Source organism: Scylla paramamosain, chromosome 9, assembly GCF_035594125.1.
Source record: "Scylla paramamosain isolate STU-SP2022 chromosome 9, ASM3559412v1, whole genome shotgun sequence".
Taxonomy (NCBI): Eukaryota; Metazoa; Arthropoda; class Malacostraca; order Decapoda; family Portunidae; genus Scylla; species Scylla paramamosain.
In genome coordinates this window covers 9,534,565-9,547,500 of record NC_087159.1, presented here as the reverse complement: position 1 = coordinate 9,547,500, position 12,936 = coordinate 9,534,565, and the positions used below count along the sequence as shown (strand labels likewise).

General features: G+C 40.2%; 1 protein-coding gene across 2 annotated transcripts in view; it reads left to right on the top strand.

The window, feature by feature from the left end:
- LOC135103545 (guanylate cyclase soluble subunit beta-1-like) overlaps nucleotides 1–12,936 on the top strand; it is an 86,483-nt gene that overhangs the window by 46,612 nt on the left and 26,935 nt on the right. For both annotated transcript variants that reach the window (XM_064009967.1, XM_064009966.1), the window contains one exon: nucleotides 12,158–12,311. In XM_064009967.1, the coding sequence (XP_063866037.1) occupies nucleotides 12,158–12,311 (154 nt within the window). The remainder of the gene's footprint in view (nucleotides 1–12,157; nucleotides 12,312–12,936) is intronic.

The following is a 12,936-nucleotide window of genomic DNA, read 5'->3' as shown; positions in this document are numbered from 1 at the left end:
AAGAGGAAAGCAAGGAAAATGAAAAAAATAAACAAATAGAAAAATTAAAGAAGAGTGATAGTATGAAGAGATGGAAAAGGAAAACAAGAAAGAACAAAAGGAAAGCCAGGAAAGAGGAAGAACAGAAACTAAAGGAAATGGTGAAAATAGACAATGAATGAGGAATATCAGGTTAGGATAAAATACTAATGTGAAAGGGGAATGGAAAGAGAATGATCACAGGAAGGAAGTGGGGAAAGAGGAACAGAGAGACAAGGAAAGAGGAAAATGGAGAGGAATGGAAGGAAAGTGAGATGGGGGGAGTGGAATGGAAGTGAGAAAGGAGGTGGTAGCATTGTGATGGAGAGAGGAAAAGAAGAATGAATGTATGGATCGAAGGATGAGAGAAAGAATAAAAGGCTGAAAAAAAAAGTAAAAAAACAACAGAAAGAATATTGTGATGAAGGAGGAAAACTGAGGACGAAGAACTTTGGGAAAAAGAAGGAAGGAGAATGAGGAAGGTATGGAAGTGGGAAAGAAGGAGCTGAGTAAAATAAGTGACAGGAAAAAAAAAGGGAAAACAGAGAGAAATGGAAGAAAAGAGATGAAGAAAAGTGAGAAATGAAAAAAAATATTAGGAGGAGGTATTGGTGTGTAAGGAAAGAATGGAGACTGAAGAAGACACAGAAGGTAGGAAGAACAGAGAAAGACTGGGGGAAAAAACGAAAAGAAAAGATAGGAAGAATAGGGCGGTGACGACGACGACGAGACAACGAAGGAAGAAAGGCGAGCAAAGGCAAGGCGAGGAGGAAAGAAGAAACGCAAGGAAGAGAAGGAAAGAAAGGGAAAGAACTAGACAGCAAGGGAGCGTTGAGCAAGGGAAGTGAAAGTTGTGTGTGTGTGTGGGTTCTTCTTTTTCTTCTCCTTTTTTTCTCCATTTCTTCTCTTTCGGCCTGAGAAATTGTGAGGTAGCGACAAATTTCAAGTTCAAATTTCGTGGTCCACCTCTCGAGTCTCGCTGTCTCCTCCAGACGCTGAACTGCTGGCCAAAAACTTAACCCCACATTTTTATACACGCACACACACACACACACACACACACACACACACACACACACACACACACACACACACACACCAAAGCTGAAACGTGTGCCAAAGTTTTTTTCCTACTGAATATTTCAAAGTTGACAACACGTTACCTCTGGCTGCAAATTTTCCCCCCGAGCCCTGGTGTGACTCATGCTCTCACCGCCACCTGACTCCTGCATCAAATTCGTGTTACACTAAGGGAAACCGAACGTAAAAGTAAGAAAAAAAAAAAAAAAGGAAAAAATCAGATAGTCACTCAATATAGATTAGAGATTTTTTTTTTTTTTTTGCAATATACCCAGTAAGACAAAAAAAAAGTGTCACCCTCTTTGCCAAACAGAACAGAACTAAAAAAAATATAAGCGTTCATTTGATTAAATAATATATTCTGATCTAAACTAAAGGCCACGAAGGAATTCATTTAGTTATCGAGTGGTAAGGATGCAGTATTCCTCTGAGCTAAGAGAGAGAGAGAGAGAGAGAGAGAGAGAGAGAGAGAGAGAGAGAGAGAGAGAGAGAGAGAGAGAGAGAGAGAGAGAGAGAGAGAGAGAGAGAGATTGACTGACTGACTCATTGAACTTTTGACACAGAAATTATGAATGAATACAGAAAAAAAAATCTATTAAGCAAAGGAAAAAGTGTAGCAACAGAGGAGCATCTTCACACACACACACACACACACACACACACACACACACACACACACACACACACACACACACACGTTTCCGCCTTTCGTCACTTTCAGTATTTTTTTCTCACTCTCCTCTCCCTCTCTCTCTCTCTCTCTCCCTCGTCTTCCTGTGAATTATGGGCAGGCTAACAAAAGATAACATCCATATCAGCAAAACTCTCACGTTCACCCTCCCATCACGGCCTCCACCACCACCATTACCACCACCACCACCACCACCACCACCACCACCACCAAAACCCTGCACCCTCTCACTCCACGCCCTCCATCTTCCCCCCAACGCCCCCCAACGCTGCCAACGCCCCCGAAGCCTCCATAACGGATATCTGTCTGTTTGTTGACCGAGAAAGCAAGGGCGGGAAGCATCTGACGGCTTCACTTGGGTGCATGCTTCATTTAGGAGTATACGTACGTACGTGTGCTTGCGTGTCTATGTGTGTGTGTGTGTGTGTGTGTGTGTGTGTGTGGTGAAGGGCAGACGGACAGGCGGGCAAATACGTGCATGATGAACGTCGGACCACGAATGACGTAATACACAGTGAGGAAACATTAAGATGAGGCGGAAGGCGGATAATCAATGAGTGACAGAGTACGAGAGCCCAGGGGAACATTTAAACTCACGAACTTAGAAGGAATAGGGAAGAAAAATAAAACTACAGATACTGGAGGCTGTAGAGACAACCAGACACAGCATTTTGACCAACGAACGAGGGAACGAAACCATGGAGATGAAAATAATACAGAAAAGATGGACGGAGTAAAGAGGACGTGTTTAGCAAGAGATACAGAGGTGTGTGTGTGTTTGGCGGGTGGATGGGCTGTGATGATATGCAGATGCGGAGGCGGGGATGTCATAGGGTGAAGCGGAGGAAGGTGAAGTGTTGCAGGCGTGGGTGTCTGAGCTGTGATGATAAGAGAGGACAAACTGTATAATCGTTGTCATTCACCGCGTGCTTACCTGTGTCAGATAATCAACTTCGTGAGAATGTTGCAGGTAAAAGTGAACTACTGAGGAGAGAAGGAAATGAAAAATGGAGGAAAAGAGACGAGTAAAAGTAAAGGGAGGAAGGAAGATGAGAAAGCGTGCATAAAGAAGTGGAGAAGCAAATGAATAAAGGGATGGAGGAATAAACTGGAGTAAAAAAGAAATGAAGAGAACTACATAGGAGAGAAGGAAAGGAAAGACGGAGGAAAGGAGATATGAAGAAGTAAAGGAGAGAAGGGAAAAAAAGAAGAGGCGCACAAAGGAGAAGTGGAGAAGCAGGTGAATGGAGGGCTGGAGGAATATAGTGAAGTAAAGAAGAAATGAAGAAGCGGAGAAACTGCAAAGAGATTGAGATATAAACTTGGGAGAGAAGAAGAGTTAAAGAAGAAAAGCGTAAGAAAGAAAACAGAAAACTAAACGGAAGGAAAAAACAAAGGAAAGTGCAGAGAGAGAGAGAGAGAGAGAGAGAGAGAGAGAGAGAGAGAGAGAGAGAGAGAGAGAGAGAGAGAGAGAGAGAGAGAGAAGAAAGGGGAGGGGATAATAAAAAGAGATTACGAAACAAAGGAAATAACAGATTCAAGAGCAAAAGACAAATGGAATAAGCAAAATGAGAAGAAAGAAGAGACGAAAAGAACAGATACAGATAAAATGACAAGTAGAAGATTAAACCAAGGAAGAATAAAGAATGCAATTAAAGAGGATAAAAAAGTGGGGGATAAAAAAAAAAATAAAAGAAAGACAAAAAGTAAGGGATCACTATGGTAACTCAAGATAAAATGACAAGGAAAAATGAAAAGCGGGAAAAAAACGAGTTACATTCCAAACATAAATGTAAAAATATAACAAAAGACAAGAAAAAAGGAGTGACAGAGAGAGAGAGAGAGAGAGAGAGAGAGAGAGAGAGAGAGAGAGAGAGAGAGAGAGAGAGAGAGAGAGAGAGAGAGAGAGAGAAATTCCTAAAATGCCTGACTGACGGACAAATGAGTACATAAGAACATAGGAAAACAAGGGAAGCTGCAAAAACGAAACAAGCTCACACGTGGCAGTCAGACCCTCTACAAAACACACACTCTACCTTTTTCCACCTATCATTCTCATCCGTAAACTTGTCTAGTCTTTTAAAGCCCCTTAAAGATACAGCACGAGTAAGGGAGAGAGAGAGAGAGAGAGAGAGAGAGAGAGAGAGAGAGAGAGAGAGAGAGAGAGAGAGAGAGAGAGAGAGAGAGAGAGAGAGAGAGAGAGAGAACAAGGTAGGACAAAGAACAAGAGGCCTCTGGTTGGGGCGTTCCTCTCGATCCAGACCCCAATAGTCACTGTGAATCCAATAATGAGACCATTTCCCTCTCCGGCCTCCGCTTAGAGAGAGAGAGAGAGAGAGAGAGAGAGAGAGAGAGAGAGAGAGAGAGAGAGAGAGAGAGGGAGATTCATGGATGTGGAAAAATATGATAACCAGTCTCAGGGGAGCAATGCCGCTTCCTCTCTTTCCCCTCTCTTACCCTCTCCTGCTCTTCCTTTTTCTCCTCCTCGTCCTTCTTCTCCTCCTCCTTCTCCTCCTCCCCATTTCTTTTTCCTCCTTCGCACTTCTTCCCCCCTACTATCTCTATTTCACATCGTTTTCTTTTCCTACTCCTCCTCTTCCTGTTCATTTCCATCCTAATCGTCTTCCTCCTCCTCCTCCTCCTCCCCCTTCGACCTTCCCGACTTCCTCCTCCTGTCTTCCTTTTCACCTCTTCCTTCTCCTTAAACACACCTTCCCCTGCTCTAACTCAAAGGCAGTGTTTCCTCTTATCTCCTTCCTGCCGGCGCGTCACAGAGGAAAAAAGTAATGGGTGGTGAGAAGTCTTGCTCTGTTCTATCTTGCTCTCCCACAACAGTGTGTAGATCAGTAAATATTAATGTTTACTGAGGAAGAGGTTTTTTTAATATTTGTTCTATTTATGTATTTCCTGTGTGTTCGTTTCCTCTTCCTCCTCATCTTTCTTTTAGTCTTTTTATACATATCTATATTTATTTCTCCACTTTTTTGTTTCCTTTTCCACTTTTCCCTATGTCTGGTATCCCTCCTTTCCCTCTTCTTCCTCTCCCACCTCCTCTTCCAATTCCTCCTTTCCTTCCTTCTCCTACTCCTCCTCTCCTTCCTTCCTCATTATCCCATCACCTTCCTCATCATTCTTGTATTTATAATTATCTTTACATTTTCTTTTCCCATTACATTTTTTCTTTCTTTTATCCTACATCCGGTATTCCTCCTCCTCCTCCTCCTTCCCCGTCCCTGCCCCACTTTCACACTGGTGAGGAAGACCGTGGAATAGTATAGAATATTAAGGCAGGTAACCTCGTTATAACACAGCGACTTCTTTTGTTACCTTGTGCTCGTATATTCTTGTCTTCCTCCTCTCCTTTCCTCTTCCTCCTCATCTCCCTTCTTGTTTCTTTTTTTTTCCTTTTGTACCTATCATCTTCCTGTGTCATTATTTCCCCTTTTTTCCACGTTGTTTTGGCTCTCTTTCCCTCTCTTTCTTTTCGCTGTTTTTTTTTTTATTCGTTTTTCTTTGCCTTAATTTTCTTCGTCTTCTGTTTTCTTCCCCATGTCTTTATCTATCTCTCTCTTCTTTCCCTATCTTATTTCATTTATACTTTTGTCTCTTATGTTCCTTATACTCTCTCTTACTTTCCTTCGTCTTCTATTCCCCTTCCTCAATTATCTTTTCCTTCGCTTCCATCCTGCTTTTTTATTTCCTCTCTCTCTCTCTCTCTCTCTCTCTCTCTCTCTCTCTCTCTCTCTCTCTCTCTCTCTCTCTCTCTCTCTCTCTCTCTCTCTCTCTCTCTCTCTCTCTCCCACAAAACTTAATACTGGTAGCAGAAGATTCAGTATATTTCTTCGTTCTGATCACTAGGAGTACTGGTATCTATGTAATCTATGTAATCTATGTAATCTTGTGTCCTCCTCCTCTGCTCTTCTATTCCCAGCTATTTCATTACTACAGTTTTCTTTTTTTTTTTTTTCGTCTCTTTCTGCCAAATTCATCACTTCCATTCCTTGCCTTCCCTTCTCTCATCATCACTCGTCTGGTTACTTCTCTCCCAAACATCTTTTTTTTTTTTTACAGTAGTTATTTTCTTACCTTCCACATTATAATCTCTCTCTCTCTCTCTCTCTCTCTCTCTCTCTCTCTCTCTCTCTCTCTCTCTCTCTCTCTCTCTCTCTCTCTCTCTCTCTCTGTAAGTGACTTAATTTCTTTGTTTTCCTTGTGTTTAGTTTAATCTTGTTGGAAGTTGTTTCTCTTTTTCTTTCTTTTTTTCTTGACCTCATTCTATTATTTCATCTCTCTCTCTCTCTCTCTCTCTCTCTCTCTCTCTCTCTCTCTCTCTCTCTCTCTCTCTCTCTCTCTCTCTCTCTCAAAGCATAGTAAAGGAGGTGAGACAGAACAAATGAAGGAGGACGTAAATTACCGTAATATATATAAGGAAATGGGATAATACAGAAAAGAAGAAAACTAAACAAATTACGAAGAGAGAAAAAAAGAAGAAAAATAGAAAGAGACAGAAAAAGCACCTAAAACACGTGAAATAAAAAGAAGAGAAAGAGAAGAGAAAGGAAAAGAAAAAAAAGGGACGAGGAAGTTATGGAATGAGAAGGGAGTGTACAGGAGTAGAGAAATAAAAAAAAATAAATAAATAAATAAAAAGAACTGGAGCGGTAAGATGAGGGACAGGAAACAGGGAAAAGAAAATATTCATAAGCTCTTTACAACTTTCCTGCAACATCCTCACCACGGAAACACTTCAAGATACACACACACACACACACACACACACACACACACACACACACACACACACGGGGTAAAGGATGAAGGAGGAAGGTAAGAAAATTTTTGGATTAAAGGAAGAAAGGAAGGAAGGAAGAAAGGATCAAAGGAGAGAGAGAGAGAGAGAGAGAGAGAGAGAGAGAGAGAGAGAGAGAGAGAGAGAGAGAGAGAGAGAGAGAGAGAGAGAGAAAGCTAGGATGATTAACAAACAGACGGAAAGACACAGACACACAGACAGACATACAGACAGACAAACACAGACAGACAAACACATATATAAATAGGGACAGACGCACGGATATTGTTGTTAATGTAATTTACTGTGAAAAAAAAGAAAAAAGGATACAAAATTATGCACCGAAAACAATGCACGACTCTCTCTCTCTCTCTCTCTCTCTCTCTCTCTCTCTCTCTCTCTCTCTCTCTCTCTCTCTCTCTCTCTCTCTTATTGCACCCACACACAAGGAGAGGGGGAAAGCCTTTAAATACACATATCAGTAAAATAAATACACAACCTCAGTGGTGACTTGCTCCCACAAACCTCAAGCTCCCCGCCAAAGTCTCCCTCAGGATGCGAACTCACGAAACCAAAACCAGTCCAAGGAAAACACCACACGAACAACTGTACCAGACCGCGAGCTTACAATAAGTGAACTACGGCGGATTACAACAACAGCGAAAAGAAGCGAACCAAGGAAATAGTGAACCAGTGAACCGCATATAAAAACAGCGGAACGTTAGGCAGCGAACCACGAGGACTAGCAAGTGGCGGTGGGTATGTTTGTGGTTCATGACTCTGTAAAACGAACCACGACCCTTCACGTGCTGAGTTCACAGGCAGCTGAATAGGAACGAATTTAAAAGTGAGTGTGTACGTAGAGGACGAGGGCGAGAAAGAGGACGAGGTGAAGAAAATGACGAGAACCACGAGAGACCTGAATGATTCTCCAAGTGGCTCAGGGAAATGTTAAAATGCCTCGGATTTATTGGTCTCTTCTTATAAGACTGAGAATGAGCAGAAGGAAAAATAGAAGGAGGAGGAGGAGAACAGGAGGGAAATAAGACAAAGAAGATAGAGTTAAATGATGGATGGTGGAGAAGAGGGATAAGAAAAGAGACACAAAAGATAAAATTGAATGAAGGATGGTAGAAGAGAGGGTGAGAAAAAGAAGATATATAAAAGATAAGGATGTCAGAAGAGAAGGGAACGGAGGAAAAAAATAGAGGAGAAAATAAAAGATACTGTTGAATAGAGGATAGTAGAGGAGAGGATGAGAAGAAAGAAGAGCAGACATAGAAGATAGATATGAATGACAGGAGGAGAAGATGAAGGGAGAAGAGATATAACATGGAAGATTACAAAAGTTTAATTACTTACGAAGTACAGGTAACAGGTGATTTGGAAGTGTGACGAGGTTATACACTTTTCACAACACTAATGAAGTAGGATGAAAGGATATTACAGTTCAAGGCTCGCCCCCATCCACCCATCATCCAACCGAGACTGATAGGAAAAAAATATGGCATAATGAATAAAAAAAAAAATAATAATAATAATAAGTAAATAAATAGATCAATAAAAAACACCTGGAATTCATAAGGAAGGTGAAGTAGCGAGAAATAAGATACAGTAATAGACTGCAAGTTTGTTTGTCACGTAATGGTTTGAATGCTCAGTGTATTATTAATGTGCTGAATGCTTAGTGCGGATTTCTGGGGCTAATACAGTACTCTCGTCTGACGAAGGGAAGGGAAGGGAAGGGAAAAAGAAAAAAAAGTATATAGAAAGAAAAGAATGCTGAAGAAGGAACAAAATGAGAGAAGGAAGACGTTTATAATACATATCAAAGAGAGAGAGAGAGAGAGAGAGAGAGAGAGAGAGAGAGAGAGAGAGAGAGAGAGAGAGAGAGAGAGAGAGTTATCGTTCCCCACAAATTTCACTTCCATACTCATATATCTGTATATTTTATTCAATGGCCAGATGCCTCCCCCTCTCACCCCTCAGTGACCCACAACCACCAGCGCCACTAGTGTATTCAGGTTACCTCTAATATAGTACAGTGATGCTCTCTCTCTCTCTCTCTCTCTCTCTCTCTCTCTCTCTCTCTCTCTCTCTCTCTCTCTCTCTCTCTCTCTCTCTCTCAGCTGAATTTTCCAAGTTCATATTTTGTCTTTTATATCAATATCATAATTTTTCTTTTTGTTTTCATTATTTTCATTAGCAACATTTCCAGCATCATCATTGTTATTATTATTATTATTATTATTATTATTATTATTATTATTATTATTGTTATTATTATTAAATTAATTATCATCAGGTTTGTGTTTTTTCTTTTCTTCATTTCCTTTTACTCAATTTTCCTCCCATGGCCATCCAATTTTCTCATTCCTGCATTTTCAATTTAAATTATTCCAATCCTCATCTTCCTTCCATTTTCTTTTTTTCTCTCTCTCCTCTGAACCTTCCATTAATTTATATATTTTTCTTCCAGTTTTATCCCTAATCCTTTCATGACTCTCTCTCTCTCTCTCTCTCTCTCTCTCTCTCTCTCTCTCTCTCTCTCTCTCTCTCTCTCTCTCTCTCTCTCTCTCTCTCTCTCTCTCTCTCTCTCTCTCTCTCCGTTTATATGACTGTCTATCTGGCTGGTTTTCCTTTCTATTTATCCGTCTTTCTGCCTGTCTCCATTCTTACCTGTCTGCCTGTCTCCATATGTATCTTCCCACATGTCTGTCTTTCTGTCTATCTACCTGTTGCCATATCTGTCTATCTACTTATTTACACGTCTTTCTTCCTGTCTCCCGATCTAGGAGATTTTTTATATATATATATGTCTGTCTAAATTCAAATATGCCAGTTTGTCTCTATATCTGTCTTTCACTTGCCTGCCTATCTGTCTGCTTTCATACCTGTCTATCTGCCTTATTACATATCTATCTGTCTGTCTGTCTATCTTGTCTGTTTTTTGTTTTTTTTCTGCCTATCTCCGTACCTCTCTCTGCCTTGTTGCATACCTGTCTACCTGTCTTTTTGCTTGTCTGTCTCCCTGTCTTTCCTGCCCAGATCAATTTTACTCCCCATGCGAGGAGAGCAGATGCAAAGGTAAAATAACTTCATCAACAAGCAAGTCACAATGCATACACAGCGCCATCTGTTGGTCATCAAGTTTCGTTTCCACTTCGAGTGTCCGTTCTATTCTCCTCTCTCTTTACCCGTGTCTGTATTCCTGTTTGTTTTCAGTTGTATTACATGTTTTTGCTTGTTCTGACTAACTTTTTTTTCTGAGTCCGTATATGTGTTTTATGTCTCCTCTCTCTCTCTCTCTCTCTCTCTCTCTCTCTCTCTCTCTCTCTCTCTCTCTCTCTCTCTCTCTCTCTCTCTCTCTCTCTCTCTCTCTCTCTCTCTCCTTCATTACTTTTTCCCTTTACTGCTTACATTTATGCTTATAGTTTGTTTTTTTATTGACAAAAATATGACCTTACAGGAAAAAATAAAATGAAAGAAAAGAAAAGGGAATAAAAACTAGAACAAATTGTGAGAAGGGAGGATAAAAACTAGAATAATATTATCTTTTCGTTTGCAGTAAATCCTCTCTCTCTCTCTCTCTCTCTCTCTCTCTCTCTCTCTCTCTCTCTCTCTCTATCTCTCTCTCTCTCTCTCTCTCTCTCTCTCTCTCTCATTTCTCCCGTTAAGTCCCTTTGTTCTCTTTGTACTTAGCATTTCTAGTCCCCTTTTCTTAATATCAGCGGCCCAGCATCCTTACCCAAATCCCCCGTGGCGTACAAAACCTTCCCTTCTGGTCTCCCTTCACAGCTCTCCCTTTGCATCCTACCTCTGAGCGGACTTGCTTTCTGTTTCCCTTGTTTAATAACCTCATCCTCCTCTCCATGTCTAAACATCCCCACTTCTGTATGTAAATCCTGCTTCATAATCTTTCCTCCTTCCAGCACAGTATATTTTCTTGGTTTGTTTCACTATTGTATTTTTAAGCTTGGTATTCTATTTAATTATGCGTTTTAACAGAGGTGGTAATTCTTATTGTATTTTTTTCTCTTGGTTCTGCTTTGTGTTGTATTCTGACGGTGAATTTTTAAGTTATTTGTATTTTAACTTTCGTTCTATGTCTATTTTTGCTGTGCTGTACTTCAAATGGAGATTCTAGTTTTCTTGATTCGTACTGTACACATTTTTTTTTTTTTTTATGCAATTCGTATTATTTTAATTTTATATAATTAAATTATAATTAAATTCGTATTATTTTAAATTTCTTTTATTCTTATCAGCGTCTGTTATTTTGCATTCTATCAGGTAACTTTATTTGAATATAACTTTCACCTCCGTTATTTTCATTCAACACTAATAACGTCTGTAGTTTCAATATACGACGCAATCATGATCTTACTGGAGCGGCACGATATTTCAGACAATTAATTAATAGCAATTTTTTTTTTTTCCCTCTTGGACATATTTAACTTCTTTCCATTTATTGCAAATATCAATGATTTATGTAGTTTAACTTCAATATTCAGAGTCATGTGACCTTGCTGGTGCGGCGCCACTACTCGCTTTCATAAATCAATGGCACGCTCCTGCATCAGCTTATTAGACTTATTCCCTCCCCACTCACAACCTGCAAGGAACAATCACCTCTGCGAGTTTCTGAATCAGTGGAAAGATTTATACGCTCTCCAAGGAATAGTCCGTTTAAACCCCTTGACTGCTTGAGCCATTCCTCAAGCTTAACGAAACTGTCTGGCGCAAGCTTTGGAGTAACATTTCGAAAGACAGCACCGACAGCAAAGGAAACAGTCGGCCTCTGTAAAATCGTGTAATGTTACTCTGATAACAATAACAAGTGTCTGACTACCATTAACTGACACCAAAGGGACAAATGACAACTGACGGCAACAGGAGTGAGCGAATATTTTAAACCTACCAGTGTCATTTTCATCATCAACATTTCCAGGAGCAGCATCATCGTTATTATTATCGTCAATATCATCAGCCTGCTTGCTCCTGCTTTATTAAATTGTCTAGTGTTACTCTAATGAAAGAACAAATGTCATAGAAGTCACGCAAATATTAACAGCAAAATTAAAACTGACAACTGATAGCAAAAGGAATGGTCGAATAGTTTGCAACTTTAAGAGCAACTAGTTTTATTTCTGCACTATTACTGTACATCCTAATGAAATATGAAATGTCGTGCAAACATTACTTAACAGCAAAGGCACAACTGACAAAATGACTGGTCGAGTAGTTTACAACTTTAACCTTTGACTGCTACAGCCTCGTTTCAGCTCGATATCACAGCCTAGTATAAGTTTAGATAACAATTTCGAAAGATAATATTCGCAGCAGAAGGTGTCATCGAATATTCAGTAAAATTTTTCACTACTTGATACTTAAATTTTGATGAGTAAAATTTCCCATGACTGCTGAAAATAAAATTATGTGCCGTTAGCAGTCAAAGGGTTAAGAAACTGAGGTTCATATAGTGTAGAAATCGTATATCATTACTCTGACGAAACAAATGCACACCGATAGCAGTCTACAGGTCAACACTATGAACCTTTCTCCCTCCTCCCCCGCAGGCCGTGTCGGAGCAGCTTCACGACACAGAGGTGGAGGTGGAGATTCTGAAGACCAAGGAGGAGGAGGGCCACGTGCAGTTCCTCATCACCGAGAAGGACACCCAGACGACCCATAACATCAGCGAAACCACCTACGTGCTGGACATGGACACCGGTAAGGAACACAAAGAAACACAAAGGAAATACACATGTCAACACAGATCTGATGACCCTTACTATATAGAAGGTTTGCGAGTTGTGTATGGTATCTGATCTGAAGTAAAGGATGTGCGGTAGTAAAGAAGGAAGAAGAGTAGACGGAGGAGGAGGAGGAAGAGGAGTGTTTCGGTGATAAACAAAACAAAGAACGAAATGAAGAAGAAAAGAAGATGATAATAATAAAGACGATGATAATACTAATGATGATGATCAACAACAACAACAACAACAAAAACAACAACAGAAGGAGGAGGAGGAGGAGGAGGAGGAGGAGGAGGAGGAGGAGGAGGAGGAGATGAAAATCAAGAAGGAAAAAGACACAAGAGAAGGGGAAGACTGATTAACAAAAAAAAAAAAAAAAGATAATGAGGATGAAGAGAAGAAAGGAAGGAAGAAGGCGGAGGACAAGAACGTAAAAGGAGAAACAAGAGAAGAAGAAGAAGAGGAAGAAGAAGAAGAAGAAGAAGAAGAAGAAGAAGAAGAAGAAGGAGAAGAAGAAGAAGAAGAAGAAGAAGAAGATGAAGAAGAAGAAATATGAGAGGAGAACGAAGGGTAAGAAGTGTGAAAGCGAGGAGCAGAAG